The sequence below is a fragment of the Podarcis muralis genome, chromosome 9, assembly GCF_964188315.1.
Source record: "Podarcis muralis chromosome 9, rPodMur119.hap1.1, whole genome shotgun sequence".
Taxonomy (NCBI): domain Eukaryota; kingdom Metazoa; phylum Chordata; class Lepidosauria; order Squamata; family Lacertidae; genus Podarcis; species Podarcis muralis.
This window is the reverse complement of record NC_135663.1, coordinates 26,331,730-26,353,878: the sequence shown is the minus strand read 5'-3', so window position 1 is coordinate 26,353,878 and position 22,149 is coordinate 26,331,730. Positions and strand designations below refer to the sequence as shown.

Sequence of the window (22,149 nt, the reverse complement as noted above, 5' to 3'; positions counted from 1 at the left end):
CCCACTCCAATAGTATATTGTACATTTTAGATAATAATTTAGAGTTACCTTCAATTATTTCAATCTGAAATTTCGATTTTTTTTCATTCATTCCAATTTTTTTATCTTCCGCCCATATGGCATTAATTTGATAGTACTGTAGCCAAACTGTCAATTTTCCCTCCAGCTCCTCGTATGGTCTTAGTTTCCACGTGTCTTCCGATCTTACCAGTAGGTCCTCATATGTTAAATTCTTTACTCCCGTATTTGTATTTTTAGTTGTTATAATGTTAAAAGGGGACAGCCACCAAGGGGTTCGCCATTCCAGTAATTTTTTGTTCCTATTCCAGGCTTCATACAAGGGGCCTCTAATAATATGATTCGAAAATCCCCTATGCACTTTCCCTTTGTTCTGCCATAGATAGGCATGCCAGCCGTATCTATTATCCGCCCCTTCCAGGTCCAGTAGGTCGCTATTTTCCAGAGTGATCCACTCTTTAACCCAGCATAAACATGCGGCTTCATGATACAACCTCAAATTTGGAACAGCGAAACCCCCTCTTTCTTTTCGGTCCGTAAGAATTTTAAATCTGATCCTTGGTCTTCTCCCCTGCCAGATAAATCTGGAGAGAGTCCGTTGCCAATCTTTAAACAATTTAGTCCCCCTAATTATTGGAATATTTTGGAAAAGGAACAACATCTTAGGAAGTACGACCATCTTTATCGCCTCCATCCTGCCCAACCACGATAAATTGACTCTATTCCAAACATCGAAATCCCTTTTGATCTCTTTCCAGACTACCGAGTAGTTGTCTTCAATTAAGTTTATGTTTTTTGATGTAAGCCAGATTCCTAAATATTTTATTTTTTTTGCGATTTTTATTCCGTATTTTCTTTCTAGTTCTTCTTTTTCTTCACTTTTCAGATTTTTTGTCAGCATTTTTGTCTTCAGTTTGTTTAGTTTAAAGCCGGATAGCTTGCCGTATTCCTCCAGGATCTCTAATGCTTTGCCAATACTCTCTCGGGGTTCTTCCAGGGATAATATCAGGTCATCTGCGTAGGCCTTTAGTTTAAATTCCTTCAAACCTATTCTAATCCCTCGTATCTCAGACGCGGTTCTAATTTTATTCGCCAATATTTCTAGAACCATAATAAATAGAAGCGGGGAGAGAGGGCAACCCTGTCTTGTTCCCTTTTCTATCTTAAATTGGTTTGTTAAATTATTATTTATTACCAATTTGGCCGATTGAGTTGAATATATAGCTTGTATTCCTTTCAGAAAATCGCCCTCTATCCCCGCCTTCTCCAAACATTTTATCATAAACATCCATGATACGTTGTCGAACGCCTTTTCGGCGTCCACAAACATCAATACTGCCGGTACATTGTTATTAATCTCCAGGTACTCAATTATATTTATAACATGCCTAACATTGTCCTTCAGAAACCTGTTCGGCAGAAATCCGGCCTGATCCTTGTGGATTAAATCCGTTAGATGTTTTTTCAGCCTGTTTGCCATTATGTCAGCAAATATTTTATAGTCATTATTTAATAGAGATATTGGCCTATAATTTTTAATATTTAATTTGTCAGTGTCCGATTTTGGAATTAGGGTTATGAAAGCCTCCCGCCATGACTCCGGTATTTTTCCATCCTTTAAAATATCATTCATAACCTCACAGAGGGCTGGCGCAAGTTGGTTTCCTAGGACTTTGTAATATTTTGCTGATAAGCCATCCGGGCCTGGAGTCTTCCCTAATTTCATTCTTTTAATTGCATTCTGAATCTCCTCTATATTTATGGGTTTGTTTAATTGTATTTTCTCCTCGGCCGTTAAAGTCCTCCCTTCACAGTTCTCTAAGTATTTTTCTGTTAGGGTTGTGTCCTCCTCTCCTTTTTTATATAGCCCTTCATAGAACTCCAGAAAATTTTTTTGTATCTTTTTTGGGTCCTCTACTGTTTCTTCTTCTACTTTTATTTTGTTTATCACACTTTGCTTTTGTCTTTTCCTCAGTTGCCACGCTAATAATTTTCCAATTTTGTTGGCTGATTCAAAATATCTTTGCCTCATTAGCCTGATTTTCCATTCAATTTCTTGGTTCACTAACATCGAATATTGTGTCTGTAATATTTTAATTACTTGTATGCTTTGTGTGTCTTTTGGGTTCTCTGTCAGTTTTTTCTCTAGCTGCCTTATATGATTGAGGATCTCTTCTTTCTTTTGTTGCCTTAGTTTCTTTTTGTAACTGTTCTGTTGAATGAAGAAGCCCCTCAGCACCGCCTTGCTGGCGTCCCAGGTTATTTCTGAGCTAACTCCTGTGTTAAGATTCAGTTCAAAGTAATCTTTTAAGGTGGCTTTTGCTTTTCCGATGACTTCCTCGTCCTCTAGGAGTTGTTCATTTAGTCTCCATCTAAAGCCTCCTTGTAATTCACTTTTTAATTCCAGTGTTATTGAGTTGTGGTCTGAGAGAGTTCTCGGGTGAATTTCACATTTCGTAACTCTTAAGGAGAGTTCTCTCGACGTCCAAATTTGGTCTATTCTGCCCCAGCTCTTATGTACTTCTGAGAAGAAGGTAAACTGCTTTTCTATTGGATGTTTATATCTCCAGATGTCTATTAAGTCCATGTTTTCTTCCAAGTCTTGGAAAGACTTTGGCAGCTTCCCTTGGTTCTTTTTCCCCTTTTCTGTTTGTCTGTCAATTTCTGGAATTGGCACAGCATTAAAATCTCCCAGCAGTATCGTCCTGTTGTTTTCTAATTCTATTAGAACTTGTTCTAATTTCTTGAAAAACTCTGGCTTGTTTGAATTTGGGGCGTATATGTTTACCACATTAATTTTTTCCCCCTGGAAGCTGATTTGTACCCCCAATATCCTTCCTTCTTCATCTTTATAAATCAGTTTAGGTTCCCATTTTTCTTTAACATATGTTACTACTCCTTTTTTTTTCTCTGCCGTGGAGCTTATAAATTCCATTCCTAGCTTTCTATTTATTAATACACGATTATGCTTTTTGGCTACATGAGTCTCTTGTATACAGATTATGTCCAATTTTTTCTTTTTCAAAACATTTACAACTTTATTCCTTTTCGCTTTGTCGTTCACACCATTTACATTCCATGTTAGAATTTTTAGATTCATTCTTGTTTACTTACTTATAAAACAGTAGTTTGCTGATTTAAGTTTCAGTTAGTTTAGATTCGAGTGGTTTTGCTTTCTGTTTCTTCACCCTCCGCTCCCTCCCCCCCTCCCCCCTCCCCCCCGAGTCCCCCCCCAAACCCGCGCCGTCTCCCCCGCCCCCACCCCCGTCCCCGCCCTCATGTACCTCTCCCGTCCCGCCAAGTTCTCTCTCATATCTTCGTAGAAACTTCCTGATTTCCTGACTTTCAGCAATTTTAAATCTTTTTTCTTTGTAAAAAAAGGAGATCCCTTCTGGGAACTCCCATCTATGTTGAATGCCATTCTTCCTTAGGATATTTACTAACTGTTTGTAGCCCTCTCTCTTGCGAAGGAGTCTGATTGGAATTTCTTTGAATATGATGATGGGTCTTCCATCTATCACCAGTTTCTTCTGGTAACTTTCTCTTAAAATCTTATTTTTCAACTCCGTCGATTTGAAGATTACCAGGCAGTCTCCTGAAATCTTTCTTACTCTGTTTTGTTTAGGTTTTACTTTTATTCTGAAGGCATTTTCTATTTCTTGTGTGACTTCTTCCTCCTTTAAATTTAACCATCTTGCCAGTTCTCTTATCATTTTCCCTTTGATATCTTCGTTGACCTCCTCTCCTACCCCTCGGAATTTTAAATTTAGTTGTTTTTGTTTCATTTCCATCATCGCCAAATTGTCCAAAATTTGCTCCTGGCTCTTGCCTAATTCCCCAAAATTCTCTTTTATTTTCTCAACTTCCTTTCTCTGATCTCTTATCTCTTTTTGTGTTTTTTTATTTGAGTCTTCTAGAGATTTGGTTCGAGTCGTTAAATCTTTTATCTTATTTGATAGTTCTCCCACCGCCCCTTCTATTTTCCTATCTATTGATTTCTGCATCTCTCCTAACTTTTCCTCCATGTGAATCTCATTCTGCTTAAATTCTTCTTTTATTTTCAACCAGAGTATATCTAAGTCTTTAATTTCTTCATGACGTGACGTTTTCCTTTCTGCCGGAGTACCCACTGCTTTCTTCCCGTCCTTTCCTGCCATCCTTTCCTATATTTACAAACCAAATAGATTTACGTTTTTAAGGCTCTCCCATAGAGGGCGTACAATCTTATAGAAACCACTTAATTATTCAGGCAGTCCCGCCCACCACCGCCCCTTTGGCGGTTATACCAATACTTCTTTGAAAGGATGTTGTAAGGATATGAAGGTAAAAGGGGAGGGGCACACAGGAAACAAGGGAAATTTGATGAGAGGGGGTGGGATCCCAAAATAAGTAGGGGGCCCGTGTCAGGGAGGAAACAAAAATGTTCGAAGACCAGATTCTATTGTGTTGCTCCTCTTCTAAAAACTTCAGCCACTTATCTGGCCTAATCCGTTTTTATATATCAGAGGGCTTTATCAGGAGGAAGGAGTCTGTTGTCATCCTGCTGGAGTCAGAAGTAGCGATTGGGAAAGAGGACTGGTGGGGCACGGCAAGGGAGGAAGCGGGAGGAGGGGGGGAAGCGGAAAAAAAGGGGGGGAGGGCGAGGGATGTCACGGGGAAAGGGGGAATCGAGGGGGGGGGAGGGGAAGGCGCGGAAACAAACAAGCTCACTAAAGGTGAATAGTGGTTCTGTCTCTTTATATTCCGGGGTTAAACCGCAGAGAATGTATAAAAGAATCGTTTCTGCGAGCGGTTTCTCGACCCTCTTCCTCTGCCTTCTTTCTCTTTGGGGCGCGATTCTATGTTCTTCCAGCAGGGGACCAAGGGAACAGGTCCCTCACTTGTAGATTAACAATGTCTCCGCAATGTCCTCGCGTTGCTGCCGTTCTTATCCCACAGAATCCCCCGGATCTCCAGTATTCCAGTTAAATCCTTCCGAGCTTCCCCAAATTATATAAAATATGTCCGATCCTACAGTTATGAGAAGAGGTGCCCCGTCTCGCTGTAGCAAGCGAAGTAAAAAAAAAGGAGAATGGATGTAAATGGTGGCTGACTGCGGGGACGCAGTCTTCCGCAGATATTCTCTCCCGTTGCTAGTCACTAGCGGGAGGCGGCTGATTCCAAAGGCTAGAAAGAGGAGGGGGTTCGTAGGACTTTAGTTATTTCGGACCCAGCCGTGCCGGGGAGAGGTGAAGTGCTTCCCTTCTAGTTTTCTTTCTTCTCTCCCCTCCTGTCTCCCGACCTAGTTTGAACCTCCGTTCCGTCTCTTCCAAGCCCCTCCTGTTCTTTTCGCAACTGCCCAAATGAAACAAAGTCTCTAAAACTTACTCTTTGTCCCGGTTTTTATCTGTCGGTTATCCACTGCCCTGCAGTAACATTAACAAGGACTTCACTTCTCTCTCGCTACAGCCGGTAAGTAACTAAGTCTCTTTGTTACAAACTTACGATTTAGTGTCCAGCGCCATCTTAAATCCAGAAATCAGGTCAGGCTCTTTAAACAAAATCCGTTTGCATCCTACGTTCCTCGGACCTTTCCACTCAAATTTTTATCTCTTCAGTTGTCATACGTTGTTGAGGACGTCAGATTTTTTAGGGTTACAGAGATTTGTCGCTCAACTTCGGTGGGAGCTTGAGGCATAACTGCATGGGGTTCGCAGGCCTTACCGATGCGCGTCTCTCGATCCACTGCCTCCGGGTCTTCCTCCCCAAAAATGGAGAGAAAAAAAACCTCCAGAAGCTTGCGGATCACTCCGACGCCGCTGGTTGCGCTTCTCTCAAGGGGGCCCCCCTTGAGATTAATTTGGGGTCGCAGTGCCTATGCGTAGCCCCTCAAAGTCCCCATGTAGTTCGGAGAAGTTTCTCCGCGCTCCCTTCCCGGTAGCGATCCAAACCGGAAGTCTTTTTTGAGCTTTTGAGGGGTTGGCCCTCACGTATGTTCACTCTGTCAAATCTGGCCCTCTTTGAAAAAAGTTTGGGCACCCCTGTCCTATACTGTTTTCACATCCCTTTTCATATCCAGCACAAACACATCAGCTTTACCTTTAAAAGCATACAGTGGTACCTCGCAAGAAGAATGCCTCGCAAGACAAAAAACTCGCTAGACGAAAGGGTTTTTTGTTTTTTGAGCTGCTTCGCAAGACGATTTTCCCTATGGGCTTGCTTCGCAAGACGGAAACGTCTTGCAAGTTTGTTTCCTTTTTCTTAACACCGTTAATACAGTTGCGACTTGACTTCGAGGAGCAACTCATAGAATGCGGTGTGGTAGCCTTTTTGAGGTTTTTAAAGACTTTGGTGATTTTTGAAGCTTTTCCAAAACTTTCCCGACACCGTTCTTCGCAAGACGAAAAAAACCGCAAGACGACAAAACTCGCGGAATGAATTAATTTCGTCTTGCGAGGCACCACTGTATGTAATTAAAGCATGCAAAAGGCTTGCGTGAACTTATTAACTTATTAATGGAAGTTTAACTGTCCCAACAGGACAGCTGCAAGTCTGTAATCAGACTTTATAGCAGCGTTTTGGGCCTGAGCTGTAATAGAAATATAATTCAAGCTTAAACTGAAGAAAGTAGGAAAAACCCCTGGGCCAGTAAGATACAATCTAAATCAAATCCCTTATGAATACACAGTGGAAGTGAGGAACAGGTTTAAGGATTTAGATTTGCTGGACAGAGTGCCTGAAGAACTATGGGTGGAGGCTCGCAACATTATACAGGAGGCAGCAATGAAAACCATCCCAATGAAAAGGAAATGCAAGAAAGCAAAGTGGCTGTCCAATGAGGCCTTACAAATAGCGGGGGAGAGAAGGCAAGCAAAATGCGAGGGAGATAGTGAAAGATACAGAAAATTGAATGCAGATTTCCAAAAAATAGCAAGGAGAGACAAGAAGGCCTTCTTAAACGAGCAATGCAAAGAAATAGAGGAAAACAACAGAATGGGAAGAACCAAAGATCTGTTCAAGAAAATTGGAGATATGAAAGGAACATTTCGTACAAAGATTACCATAATAAAGGACAAAAGTGGAAAGGACCTAACAGAAGCAGAAGACATCAAGAAGAGGTGGCAAGAATACACAGAGGCATTATACCAGAAAGATATAGATGTCTCGTATACCCCAGGTAGTGTGGTTGCTGACCTTGAGCCAGACATCCTGGAGAGTGAAGTCAAATGGGCCTTAGAAAGCACTGCAAATAACAAGGCCAGTGGAAGTGATGGTATTCCAGCTGAACTATTTAAAATTTTAAAAGATGATGCTGTTAAGGTGCTACACTCAATATGCCAGCAAATTTGGAAAACTCAGCAGTGGCCAGAAGATTGGAGAAGATCAGTCTACATCCCAATCCCAAAGAAGGGCAGTGCCAAAGAATGCTCCAACTACCGCACAATTGCACTCATTTCACACGCTAGCAAGGTTATTCTTAAAATTCTACAAGGAAGGCTCAAGCAGTATGTGGATCGAGAACTCCCAGAAGTGCAAGCTGGATTTCGAAGGGGCAGAGGAACCAGAGACCAAATTGCAAACATGCGCTGGATTATGGAGAAAGCTAGAGAGTTCCAGAAAAACATCTACTTCTTCTGAGAAATCTCTATGTGGGACAAGAAGCTACAGTTAGAACTGGATATGGAACAACTGATTGGTTCAAAATTGGGAAAGGAGTACGACAAGGCTGTATTCTGTCTCCCTGCTTATTTAATTTATATGCAGAATACAACATGCGAAAGGCTGGGCTGGATGAATCCCAAACTGGAATTAAGATTGCCGGAAGAAATATCAACAACCTCAGATATGCAGATGACACAACCTTGATGGCAGAAAGTGAGGAGGAATTAAAGAACCTTTTAATGAGGGTGAAAGAGGAGAGCGCAAAATGTGGTCTGAAGCTCAACATCAAAAAAACGAAGATCATGGCCACTGGTCCCATCACCTCCTGGCAAATAGAAGGGGAAGAAATGGAGGCAGTGAGAGGTTTTACTTTCTTGGGCTCCATGATCACTGCAGATGGTGACAGCAGCCACGAAATTAAAAGACGCCTGCTTCTTGGGAGAAGGGCAATGACAGGCCTAGACAGCATCTGAGAAATAGAGACATCACCTTGCCAACAAAGGTCCGTATAGTTAAAGCCATGGTTTTCCCAGTAGTGATGTATGGAAGTGAGAGCTGGACCATAAAGAAGGCTGATCGCCGAAGAATTGATGCTTTTGAATTATGGTGCTGGAGGAGACTCTTGAGAGTCCCATGGACTGCAAGAAGATCAAACGCATCCATTCTTAAGGAAATCAGCCCTGAGTGCTCACTGGAAGGACAGATCGTGAAGCTGAGGCTCCAGTACTTTGGCCACCTCATGAGAAGAGAAGACTCCCTGGAGAAGACACTGATGCTGGGAAAGATGGAGGGCACAAGGAGAAGGGGACGACAGAGGACGAGATGGTTGGATAGTGTTTTCGAGGTTACCAGCATGAGTTTGACCAAACTGCGGGAGGTAGTGGAGGACAGAGGTGCCTGGCGTGCTCTGGTCCATGGGGTCACGAAGAGTTGGACATGACTAAATGACTAAACAACAACAACATAGAAGTATTATTTCTATGGAGTTCAAAATGTATCACAAAAGAATAAAAAATTATTAGGACTCTACAAACTTTTATTTTGCATTATGCTGTAGGGCATTATTTTCAGCTGTACTAAAAATAAATGTCTCATAAGAGGATTTAATCTCAACAGGAGAGATTCTCTTTCTCTACAAGGGTAAGTTAAGGACGTAATACCCACTTTCCCAAAGATGTTCACATTACATTATGAGGCTATGAAAATGCGTCAGAAGTTTCTATTTTTTTAGCCTTCTTTCTACCTCCGTTACAGATTAACTAAAACAGAGAGCATAGAAACATGAAAACAAAAAGAGATTAGATTTCATGGGACAATACATTTGTAAGAAAAATACACTTGGGGAGGCAAATTTGTAAAATGAATTACCCTGTTCGTTATGAGTTATAGTGATCAAAATTATTCTGCTGTATCCAGAAAATAGTATAGGACAATTTTCACAGAATTTTAAATAGCTATTTAATGCTCTGACATTTCTCTCTGAAGAAAAGGAAAAGAAGCCATATGTCAGAGGAATTCTTCAGCCACAGGAAGAATGCTGTCATAATGGATTTGTTCAGATGTAACAATACTGTAACTTGTAGTTCACCTTTATGAGACTTTGTGAGCCTTGGTCTTGTGTGTTCCCCCTCCCCTCTACTTCTTCAGCACAGCCATGAGGAAACAGGCAGCTTTTGCTTCTATTTTTAACTAACCAGAATTTGTCATTTTTTCCAAACCCACACAAAATGTCATTAGTCTCAGGGTGCTTTCCACCCTGTAGTTTGTTATAAACTCTGTGCTGCTCCTTCATGCAAATGTTTTGCAGCAACAACACAAAGTCATCATCCTCAAAATAAAATCCTATATTTTCCTCCCATACAATCCAGCTCTTTCACTGGTGTTTTTTGTTTGTTTGTTTTTACTTTTTGGATTTTCTGTGAAAATAGTAAATTCAGATTAGAAGATGTTGAAACACTCCCACTGAAGTTTCTTGAAGGACTAACTGGATCTTCCTCAGAACTAAATCTGTAACTATTGTTTAAAAAGGTTTATTGGAGGCTTGAAAGAGAAAAAATTAGTTATGAAAGCCATCTTCCATTCATGCATCTTTTGGAAAAAATCTTTAATGGGGAGGTGGAATGGAACATGGTTTTAGAACCCATACAGAATGTTTCTTTAGCTTTAAAATTGAGAATGGTTCAGCAAAAAATTGATACTTTCAGTACACTGAACTAGCCCAGGCCTAGATTAAGGTAGCAAATATGGGGCAGTAGGGGCAGAATTAGTGTTTAATTGTATTCAATGTGCACTTTTTTAATAAGCTCAATTAAAATGTGTCTGATATTACTCTATTTTGAGTGTAATAGAGTAATGAACCCATCTTCTTACTTTGCAGCAGGAGTATAAAAAGGTAAAGGTAAAGGTACCCCTGCCCGTACGGGCCAGTCTTGACAGACTCTAGGGTTGTGCGCCCATCTCACTCTAGAGGCCGGGGGGCCAGCGCTGTCCGCAGACACTTCCGGGTCACGTGGCCAGCGTGACAAAGCCGCATCTGGTGAGCCAGCGCAGCACACGGAAACGCCGTTTACCTTCCCGCTAGTAAGCGGTCCCTATTTATCTACTTGCACCCGGGGGTGCTTTCGAACTGCTAGGTTGGCAGGCGCTGGGACCGAGCAACGGGAGCGCACCCCGCCGCGGGGATTCGAACCGCCGACCTTTCGATCGGCAAGCCCTAGGCGCTGAGGCTTTTACCCACAGCGCCACCCGCATCCCTTAAGGAGTATATAAGTAAGCAAAAACTGAATTTTCACATGCTTGTGGAATCAAGAATTATTTTCACCAGCAGCTGATGACATTTTTAAACAATTTTTTAAAAGATGTTAATTTAAAATAAACACAGAGAGCTGAGCAAAAATGATCAGATCAGTTCTTATTTGAATAGAAGAAAGATTGAGCCAATTATGCTTTGCACATCATGCAGCAAGTACTGTAGAATGTATTAGCAAAGGAGTTGAGCTATGACTGTGGTAGTCCCCAGTTCATTTCAGGTATGGACTCACAAGTAGGCTTAGCATAAGCTATGACCTTCTTAGCCTTGGCCTCTACATAAGCAATAGGACAAGGATGCTAAAGACAACTTAGTTTACAGAGTTGTTGTAAAGTTTACAACCAGATAATAAACTGCTATGAACACTGAAAAATGCTATATAAATTCCCTAAGGCCTAGTTTGGATGTAACAATGTCAATTTGATACTAGTTTTCCACCATGGTGCCAGACAAAAACTTTTCTCTATGAACATGACTTTTGTCTTTAACTATCTGAGGCCTTTTGGAAGTAAGTTGGATTTTTTAAAAGTATTTCTTTTCCACTCTGTTTTAATGTATCTATATGGGGTTGGTTGGTTGTCATTCTGGGTTGCCTAGGCAAGATAAAGTGGCTAACAAATTTTAACAACAACAACAAACAATTCTTAAAATACTGTTTTCTTGTTCTCTCTGTTTCTGCCAGCATATTAGTGCTTTATTTTCTGTTGTATGTACCAGAAATTAACTGCAGCCAAAAATTGGCCAAATACTTGGTTCTTGAGTCCTCATAAATATAGCCATCAAACAGGTAGGTGGGGGAGTTAAAGTACTTGGAACCACTGCTATAATATTGTAATTTACCCTTTATTTAGCACAAGCTGAGTTCCAACTGCCTACATTTGAGCTGCCTACATCTAAATATATAATGTCCTACACAGCCCTCATATCTAATTGTTTGCGTCTAAGTGGGAACAAGAGTATAATGTGTTAGAGCACCTGTCATTTTTATTTATTTTTTGGTATGAGCCTGGCTGTCTTTATTTTTTGAGTCAATTCAATTTGGATCAGAATTCGAGGACCAAGCATCTGCTACAATGCCTGTAGACAGTGCCTGGAACATTTAGTGCTACCAATTAATGTGCTGAAAAACTAGAATATTCATTATATACTCCCTGTGAAGATGATATTTATATTTCTGGCATTTTTCATTAAAATGGGATTCAGAGTGAGTTGTGTTTTTTTTTTAAAAAAAAGGACGGAGAAGTCAAATATTGGCATTGTATTAAAGCTTTTGGTGAAAAATACTGCGAAATAAAATTGGATAATGAATGTTCATGATAATTGTATAATTAGAACAAATGGAAAAAAAAACAATTTGATAGCTTCTTGAGCTAAAATGATTCATAGCATTCATTTAATCTGATGGAGGAGGAGGATACAAAGAGAAACAAATTAGCCAATGTTTTGCCGTAATATATGGGTGTAATATATAATTTCATATCTTTTCTTTCTTCATAATACATATTGAGACATTTTATTTTTTATGAAATGACTGACAAATGTAAATAAAATTATTTTATACAGACATGATCTTAATGGGATGGAGGGTAAAGGATTTGGTATGGGGTACAGGTCTCAGCAGAGCCAAGAAAAAGGGCATAGGTTGGTTGGTTATCTGTTATTAAAGAGGCTTTGGAGAATATTAATTAGGATTAGTAAAGGACCCTGGGCTCCCACTTCCCTCAATTCGCCTCCCTCCATTTTACTTTGTTTCTTTGGTTTTAACCAAAGATATTCTCCCCCACCAACTATGGGTTAGCTGGTGGACTTAAATAAGAACTGCTGAGAGCTAAAATATCAGGGGGAAATTAAAGGGAAGCATATGATTCATGCTGTTCTATTCTGTTTCTTGGTACTCACTTCCTTTGTCACTGTAATATGCACTGTGAATCTTCTGTTCAAGAAATTGTTTTTTCCTTCTTCCTTATGATGCATTACTGCTGCCTGCTGTGAACCAATGGGCTTCATAATAGGGCTATATATCTAAATAAACCACCTCCTATTGCAGCTTTATACTAAAACACAGTACTGGGCTAGTCCTATAGTTCAGCCAACCCTATGACTAACAAAGCCACCATGTAATTCACAGCAAGTGCGACCTCAGGCTTACTGAGTTCTTAACAATTTTGCAGGATGCCCATATAATGTAGAAAGAAAAAGCACATTCTTTACACCATCAAATTATGCAATGTATAAAATTATTTTTCATAAGCCAAACATTCTTCTCCCACATTAAAAGGTAAAGGGACCCCTGACCATTAGGTCCAGTCGTGGCCAACTCTGGGGTTGCGGCGCTCATCTCGCTTTATTAGCCAAGGGAGCCAGCGTACAGCTTTCGGATCATGTGGCCAGCATGACTAAGCCACTTCTGGTGAGCCAGAGCAGTGCACAGAAACACTGTTGACCTTCCCGCCGGAGTGGTATCTATTTATCTACTTGCACTTTGACGTGCTTTCGAACTGCTAGGTTGGCAGGAGCTAGGACCGAGCAATGGGAGCTCACCCCGTCGCGGGGATTCAAACCGCCGACCTTCTGATTGGCAAGTCCTAGGCTCTGTGGTTTAACCCACAGCGCCACCCGCGTCCCAACATTGCAGTAATATATATATAGATCCTGTGATTCATAGAATCATAGAAATGTAGAGTTGGAAGAAACCCTGAGGATCATTTAGACCAACTCCCTGCAATGCTGGAATACACAGCTGTACCATACAGGGATTGAACCTGCAACCTTGGTGTTATCAGCACTACACTCTAACCAACTGAGCTATCCAGGATATATTATAGTGGCATATGTGAGTATCTATATGCTGCTCTGGTTTTGCGAGAAGCGGCTTAGTCATGTTGGCCACATGACCTGGAAAAACTGTCTGTGGACAAACGTTGGCTCACCTTTACACCTTTACATCTAAGAGTAATGCATGTGAATGGAGGCATGTATAAGACAAATAAAGGAGCATATGGAGTGTGTAAGAGACAGAACAAGGGCACAGAGAATAAATTATGGGCAACCCCACTCCCTGCCTCACAGCTATGATTTTAGGTGGGTCTCTGCTTGTTATTGCCAATTTACAAAATGAAACAGCATCGACAATGTGGCATTACTATAGGATACAGGAGAAGGCCTAACTCCATCACACGTATTATAAAACTGCATGGGTATTGGTGGTTGTAAAAATATGTATATATATTTAAAATTGCCTAACTGTATATAGCTTGGGGGCTCTTAGTGCAGTGAACGTCACTGGTGTCACACACAGATTAAACAATTCCATCTGACTACAGATGACCTTTTATTTTGTGATTTGCAAATTCCTTCTACCCTTTCCCTTTCTGAAGCCTTTTCTGTTGGATGCTGTGAGTCAGCAGCTACCAAAATAGATCAAAGACTCCTGCCTGAGATACTGCGGCATTTCCTTCTATGTAAAAGAGAAAAGAGCATTATTCCAGAGGGTGCCTTGCAGTTGCGGCTTGTGAATAACCATTGTTCATTAATATTAAGCAGTGACCCTGACTACAGATTTGGTATGTTTGGGACCACATTTTTTATTTTTATTTTATTGCTAAATTAATGACCAAGTGCACAACTCGCAAGCCCTATTGAAATGAATGGTCTTCTTGCAGAGTTTCATCCCATCTCAAGGGGCTTTCTGCATGTGCACAAAGGCCACAATCCACTGCATCCCTTTGTATACACCCATTTCCCCCAACCTTCAATTATCAGCTTGTATTGTGACAGAATAATGCAGCTCTTTGGCAAAAGAAAGGGAAATTAATGCTGCATGGCAAAATTTGAAATTTATACAACCCTGTACAGGTACTGAATTTGAACACAATATATCAATTACATCAATCATTTTTAGACTTCCACTGAATCCAAACCATCATCTACATCAATGATCTTCAGATTTTCTGCTTTAATAGCAGGTTACTAAGTTTTAGATAGAGGCAGAATTTAGAAATGAATGGCCCACCCCATTCCAAAATAGCTAGGTGTTCAGAACCTGAGCCAAATAAATAAGTTCAGGCCATTTCAAACTATTACATCATCATCATCATCATCATCATCATTATAACATACCACCCTTCATCCAAAGATCCCAGGGCAGTTCACAACAGAAAGATACAAAATGAGAATACAAAATACATGAAGCAAAACCAATAACACTCCTTCCACAAAGGCACTGAAAAAGCCATGGAATGTTAATCAGCTGAATGCCTGGTTGAAGAGAAATGTTTTTGCCTGGCACCTAAAGATATCTAATGAAGGCGTCAGGCGAGCCTGCCTTTCTCCACCCAAAAAACTTGCCTTTCTCATGCAGCATTGGACGGTGTACATGCAATAGAGAGATTTATGTCGTAGGCTAGCATTATGCCTGAAAATGTTCTCAGTGTAAGGCTCCCAATGCAAAGATCCCTGGGAATTGCAGTTGGACATTCATTCTGACAAGCTATAATTCCCACAGACCTTTTGTGATAGAATCTGCTCAGCTGTTAGGTATTCAAGGCTAAGGAAAGTCTGAATAGCTGCTCTCTCCTTCACACAAATCTCCACTGGTTATTACTGTAGGTTTTGGGGAAAGGAAACTGAATGGCAGGGCTGGCGAGGTGAGGGAGGAGAGACACTAGTTGCAGGGAATAAGCATTATTGTGTTATGCTGTTGTTTTGGGGCTTGAAGCGCATAGGGAAAGTGGAGACAACAAAGAGTTGAAGTGAAGATCAGGCATAGGTCAAGTCAGGTCTAGGCAGAGTGAAGGCAGTTCTCCTAAAGCAGCTCAGGACCCTTGGCAGTTGTGACAGCTGGGGTGTGGAAGATGCTATCTCAGCCCAGAGCCAGGGCCATTTGAGACCTTTTTGTAGGTTGACTAGCACTGCAGTTGGGCCCACCTCACTGAGAAGATGGCTGTGCTGACTCAAAGGACTCTTGTCTAACTCTGCAGTAGCCAGCTGTAGAAGGGATGAAGGAATCTACACTCTCAGGCTAGGAAGGCCCACAAGGGAGTGCTGAAGGTCCTTTCTATGTATTTCCTTCTCATCTATGTCTACCTCAAGATACAACATTGTGCCATATTCTGAGGCCATGGAAAGCATTTGGAAAGGGTCATTTCCACCCCCTAAGATTCTCTTTGTGAAGAAGCTTAGAAAGAACCATTCTTATTTCAAATTGAAATAAGATGAGTTTGTCCATGTTGCTTTCCCATACCAACGTCGTGCTAAGGAACCCTTGGGTGCTGCAGAGTATTCTAGGACATACTTAGGGTGCACTCTAATTTTGTGTGGTGCATCAACTGGATGAGGTCAGTCTGACCACTGCCCCATGTAAACTGCGAATATGACCTAGAATGCACAAGTGACCCCAATGAGAAAATCTTCAAACTTAAAAGAGTTTCCAGGAACACAGTTTAAAAATCATTTATATAGATTCTAGAGGGCAGAAAATGTATTGTTGCATGCTGAGAATCCAATAGTACTACATCCTTATTTGAAAATATACAAGAGTGAAAAAGATATATTTGGAGAAGCATAAAAAGATGGCTTCAAGAATATTGGAATTCAGTTTATGTTACCTATACGGCTCCTCACTGAATTCCACACCTCAAAGTTTATAATTTCATAATCTGAAGACTGAGAGATGCCTTTCCATTGCTAATGAGCATGATTTGCAAAATATCTGATTTAGCTGCTGCGCTCCAGCTGCTGGTGAGGTTTCAATATGTCCCACTGTGCTGAATAATTTGGGCACTTCACTGTGTGTGACCAATTAACCTTGAGTCAGATTTGGCAACTTAAGGCTTAGAGCACTTTATAGAACATTGCGTTTTTATAAAGCAGAAAATGCCAAACATACCTGAGATTGTGCATTAATATTGGCTCCTTCCTTCACTAGAACTTTGACAACTTCAGCCTGCCCAGCCAAGGATGCAATATGCAATGCAGTATTGCCTTTCTGTTTGATAAAAGATAATGATAGTAATAATAATTCATTCATAAACAGATTTGCCCAAAACCCAGGGTTCAAAACAGCTTTCAATTCTCATTCACATTCATAACATCAGTTGAAACTTTAGCATTCTTACATTAAAACTATTCAATAACTTTCTCTTCATTTATAATAAACCTCCTAGGATTAAGGCTACACAAAGATTTCTTAGAGAGAAATGTTTTTGGCCTTTTTTTTTTTTAAGCTAGAGAGATCCATAATTTGGGGACCTCTTATTTAAATACTTTGACTCATGGTATATATATAATACCACCATGTTCTTGCTATGCACTGCCCTTCGGTTATGCATACCAATTTTGATAAACCTGATAATTCTAGAATATTCACAGGGATAGAAGGGAGGGCAAGCAAAGCAATAAAGCTGCATCCCTTCAACTAGTTTTGCCTCATGCTGCCAGCTATTAACACCAAGACAACAAGGGGAAATTATTCCCAACCAGAAAAAATCCTAAGGAGTAATATGAAATTACTTTCTACTTGCATGACAAGGGAGCAGTTTTCATGGGAACACAGGAAACTCCTTATACAGTCAGACCATTGGCCCCCAGTATTGTCTACATAGGAAACCACAGACCTGCTGGGAGAATGAGGCCCTCCAGGCAGGGGCATAGTGTGGGAGGGGGTTGCTGGGGCCATAGACCCAGGAGCATTTTTGGGGGGGGGTGTTGGCAGGGTGGCATGAGGAGGACACAACAGGCGTGTGACCTTCCAATCAGTCCAAAGCCCATCTGTTCATGGAGACCAAGTCTGGATCCAACACTTTCTCATCTCTGTGGTTATATAGTATAGGAGAAGGTTCTTCAGTTCTCCTGTGTTTTTACTTTGAAGCCAACAGGTGTACCAAGGGAGGGTTGGTGTGAGTTTGGTAGGGATTGCAGAGGTCGATGGAAAGTGTGTGCTTGCATTCTTGAGGCAGGCACAGCCGACGTTAATGAGGAAGGACAGAGTACAGTGCTGTTGTCAGGTGGAAGGTGTGTGAGACATATACTCAGGAGTTTCAGCACATGTTTCAGAAACACTGCCTAATGGATCTTAATGCAGAGTTGAAACAAATAATGTTCATCATTAGTCTGTTTCAGGAATAGAATCACAGAATCATAGATGGCTGTGGTGCTCTCACAATGTCTCTTCCCCTCTCCCTGCCCCCTTTCCCTTGTCTATTGTGTTTTTATATTAGATTGTAAGCCTTCAGACAAAGACTGTCTTGTTTTAATTGACTGTTTGCAAACCACTCTGGGAGCCTTTTTGGCTGAAGAGCTGGATACAAATGCTCTAAATAAGTAAATGTTACTGTACTACAGCTCCCATCATCCCTAACCTGACCATGTCACTGATCAAAGCTGTAGTCCAACCACATTGTCTTCCCTTGCTCTATTTCAGTGTGTGAAATACACACACACAAAACCATTTATATATAATGATACAGTGAATATATTACCTTAGTAGCAGAGTCCACTGCAGAACCTCTTTCCAGCAATTCCTGAACCAGCCCCACATGGCCTTCTTTGGCAGCCAGGTGTAGAGCATTGAGTCCATTCTGCAAGGAAAAAATAACAATCCTCACATTAATCACAAGCTCCCATTTGGCCCCTCTTAAAGGGGTAAACCCTAGTGGTATAGACAGGCTCTGAATACAGAAAATCTTAGCTGCAATCACGGACATCAGCAGCTAAAAAGTCCTCAGCTGGAACAGCCACTGCCAGTCAGAGACTGGGCTGTTGTATCATCCCATTCACATATGAAGCTCTGGGTCCCACATCCAAAGCATGCATGATCGTGCTGTCCACTACATCCACCACCCAAACACCTACACATTTCTCTTAACATTTGCAAATACAGTAAGAAATTTTGAGTCACAGAAGGAGATACCTTTGAAATCTCATAGCCTCTGCCCACCCATTTCCCATAGGAGTGTGGGGGAGACACAAAGGAAGCTGCCTAGCAAACACAAGGTTGGACTGATTTCTAATCTCTATGACCTCTCCCGATCCCACTGATGTACTGATCTCAAAATGGGTAGGTTTCAGGAAGTTCAAAGGAGTCTACATAGTAGCACCCTCATTTAAACCTCCCAAAGTCTACTTGAAGCGAACCTCTGAGTGTAGTATATAAAACAAGAATTGGATGGGGTTTCTCTCACTTCTGTCCATTCAAGTGTTGAAAAGTCTTCTTGGCCCTCCCTGTGCTCGGAGTTACCTGGCTTGCCCACTTCACATATTTGTTTGTTAAAACTACTCACCGTATTTTTCGCTCTATAAGATGCACCCGACCATAAGACGCACCTAGTTTTTAGAGGAGGAAAACAAGAAAAGCCAGCAAGAGCCGCAGACACGCTCGCTTGGTGCGGCTCTTGTTGGCTTTTCCGGGAGGAGGGAGAAGGGATTGTTTACGGGCTGCCCTCCGTCCTTTCTCCCACCTCCCTGAAAAGCCAGAGCAAGCTGCGCAGCTATCGCTGAAGCCAGCAGAACAAGAGGCGCTGCGCAGCTCTCGCTCTTGCTGTGCTGGCTTCAGCGATAGCTGCGCAGCGCCTCTTCAGCGAAGCAGGAGGAGGAACGGAAGGGCTCCCTTCCATTCCTCCTCCCGCTTCACTGGGAAGCCAGTAGAACAAGAGGCACTGTGCAGCTCTCACTCTTGCTGTGCTAGCTTCAGTGATAGCTGCGCAGCCTGCATTCACTCCATAAGATGCACACACATTTCCCCTTTAGGGGGAAAGTGTGTCTTATGGAGCGAAAAATACGGTACTATCCGCTCAGTTCTACAGCAGAGTACATAAACAATTCTTAAAATAAACCAACACCTGCTCTATCAGATACGCAGACTTAAAGGGGTGGTCTTTGTAAACAAATAAGAAATCAGATAATTTCTCAAACATGGATATTTAAAAGCAGCCACTTTATTCACACCCAATGAAAATGAAATGGCTTTAGTATATCCAACAACTGTTATTACTTTCATTATTTATATAGCAGTAAACCACTCTGACTGTCCCAGAATATACCTAAATATCCAGAACTTTGTCATAGTTTTTCTGGCTACTATAAATAGATTCCAAGTGAGAGAAGTTTATTATTTTATCTGCTTGATCTTGCAAAATCCTAATATAACCACTTCTGGATCAAACAAAAGTTTCATTCCAAAAAATCATTCGAATAATCCCCACTCCCAGTAATGAATAACTCCACCATACATGCAGAGGCCTAAAGGCTGCATGCACACTATAAAGCCCAATAAAGTACATTTCTTTCCTCAAAGAATTCTAGGTGCCATTGTATGTTAAGGGATTCTGGATCCTCAATCTCCTTGCACTTGGTCAACCGGTCACTGTAATATATGCAGCTTAATGCACATACATTAGGAGGTGATAATTCCCATGCTGTCAAAAGCTTAACCATCTGATTTCTGAAAATTAAACTATTGTTAAAGGGATAGGAGCAAATAGGCCTTCTTTTTGGTCAGTATGAGCCTTGTTTGTAAGGAAACATCTAAGCTGTTCAGAAAAATATAAAAGAAAACAATAGAAGTATGAATAAAAACAGATATTTTAAAATATTCAAAAGATATTTATTTATTTTGAAGTAGGTCCAGTTAATTTCTATGGAAACCTACCTCCACATGGGATAAAATATTTTAATAAATAAGTACGAATAAATAAAGTAAGCATACTTAGGATCTCCCAAATGCCTTACTAGCACACCTGGCTAAAACAGGAAATCTAGGAGATTTACTTACAACTATAGACCTTGGAATTCAGCATTAAATGAATTGACACAATACTGTACAGATTACATTAAAGGATCTATTCAGTTTTAATGATCAGTGGAAACAGCAAAAGGTCAGCTGGGCACAATCCAACCTATTTAGAAAAGAGGCTGGCTGGGAACCAAATGCTGTTTTATCTGATTAAATGGATCAAGGCAGCAGAAAACCACAGAGGGAAAGACTCATGTTGATTTCCCCATTATCCACCGGTCTATTCTGGAGGTCTGGGCATAATAATAATAATAATAAAGTCTTTCAGCAGCAGAACACAAGGTTCAATGTTCTGTGAGCCTTTCAATGAAGAGCCCACTCTAGATTCTACAAAAAAAAAGTGCCATGAACCTACAGAAAGGGAAGGAGAAAATGATGGAAGGAAGAGAAAAGAAAAGAGCAGAGTTTGGCTAATGGCAGGCTTTTTCATGTGGTCACTTTTATCTTAGATACAGCACCCTCTTAACTAACTTTAGCCCTGTATTTGTTTATACAACCCAGGACTCAATCCATGGTCGAAAGTGGTTCCAAGTGAGGACAAGTGCATCATGACTAAGCAGTGATGATTTCCTAGCATCTCTGTTGCCATGGAGTAATTCCATCTGTAAACAATGTCAGTTCTTCAGGTGATCAGATGTAGGAGGAGTTTGCAATTTAATTACAAGGGCACGCTGCTCTGTGAGTGACCTAGGAAAAGTGGTACCGGTGCTTTGCAGAAACAACCAGGGATTCCCTTCCCCATATTAAAAAAATAACAGCAAATAAGGTTGCTAGTTTAGATAAAAAGCCTATATCAAGGCTTACTCTATCCGTATCTGAGATTTTACAAATGCCATGCTATTTTATCAGATACCTTCAATCACAGCAAAAAAGTGAAGAATCATAGAATTGTAGAGTTGGAAGGGACCACAAGAGTCATCTAGTCCAAATCTTCTGCCCAATGTATGGCTTCAACCCACAACCCTGAGATTAAGAGTCTCATGCTGTCCAGACTGAGCTATCTGCAGGATCAGTTTTTCTTCAGACACATGGAAGAATACGAACATAAGAAAAGCCCTGCTGGATCAGGTCAGAGGCCCATTTAGTCCAGTAATCTATTCACAGAGTGGCTAACCAGATTTTATTTTATTTTTTATTTAACAAATTTAAAACCACTTCATAGCATGAAGCCATTAAGAAGTGTACAATATACTTATGGAAAGCACATAGGCAGGACCCTAGTGAAACAGGACTATCCCCAAGTGTGATTCTCAACAAAGGGTATAAATAATGAGGCATATTGCCTCAGGCAGTGGAGGTAAAACATAGCCCTCATGGCAAAGCAGCCCTGAAATTGTTTAAAGCTATTCCTGTTTTACATCCATCCTATTATCTGTAAGAAAATGAGAATAAAACTAAGAATATACGATTGCCTAGTGTTTCTTCAGAATAAGCATTAATGAAGTATCTGTTTGCTTTAAGGATAAAGCAAGTAGGCTGTTTGGAAAGTCAAGACATTTGCTATTATATCCTTTTTCAAATGTATTTTCAATCAAAAATGTAGCAAATGTGAGATTTGGTAACTAGAGAATTATAGATTAGAGTACAGAGGGGAAGTGGATATTATGTAATTAGACAGAATACACATCAATAACTTCTACTTACACACAGACTGAGAAAGTGTGAAAACACATTAAACATGGCAAACAATTATTTTAACAACTCATCCTCTCTGAACATCAAAAATTGTGTTTGACAAAGAGAGCATACAGCTTTGACCCCTGGTCCCAGGCCTAAAGTAACATCACATCAGCTGCACTACAGTGCTTGATCTTGGCAAAATTGAAGTGGCTGTTCTGGAATGATTATAGTTGGAAGCTGTTGCATGACATGGATCATACATCCAGTTTGA

The 22,149-nt window shown here is 40.8% G+C and overlaps 1 protein-coding gene across 50 annotated transcripts in view; it reads right to left on the bottom strand.

Annotated features, from left to right (window-relative positions):
- ANK2 (ankyrin 2) overlaps window positions 1-22,149 on the bottom strand; it is a 321,790-nt gene that overhangs the window by 109,127 nt on the left and 190,514 nt on the right. For all 50 annotated transcript variants that reach the window (XM_077933941.1, XM_077933947.1, XM_077933939.1 and 47 more), the window contains 2 exons: window positions 17,947-18,045; window positions 16,356-16,454 (listed from right to left, as the gene is read on the bottom strand). In XM_077933941.1, the coding sequence (XP_077790067.1) occupies window positions 16,356-16,454; window positions 17,947-18,045 (198 nt within the window). The remainder of the gene's footprint in view (window positions 1-16,355; window positions 16,455-17,946; window positions 18,046-22,149) is intronic.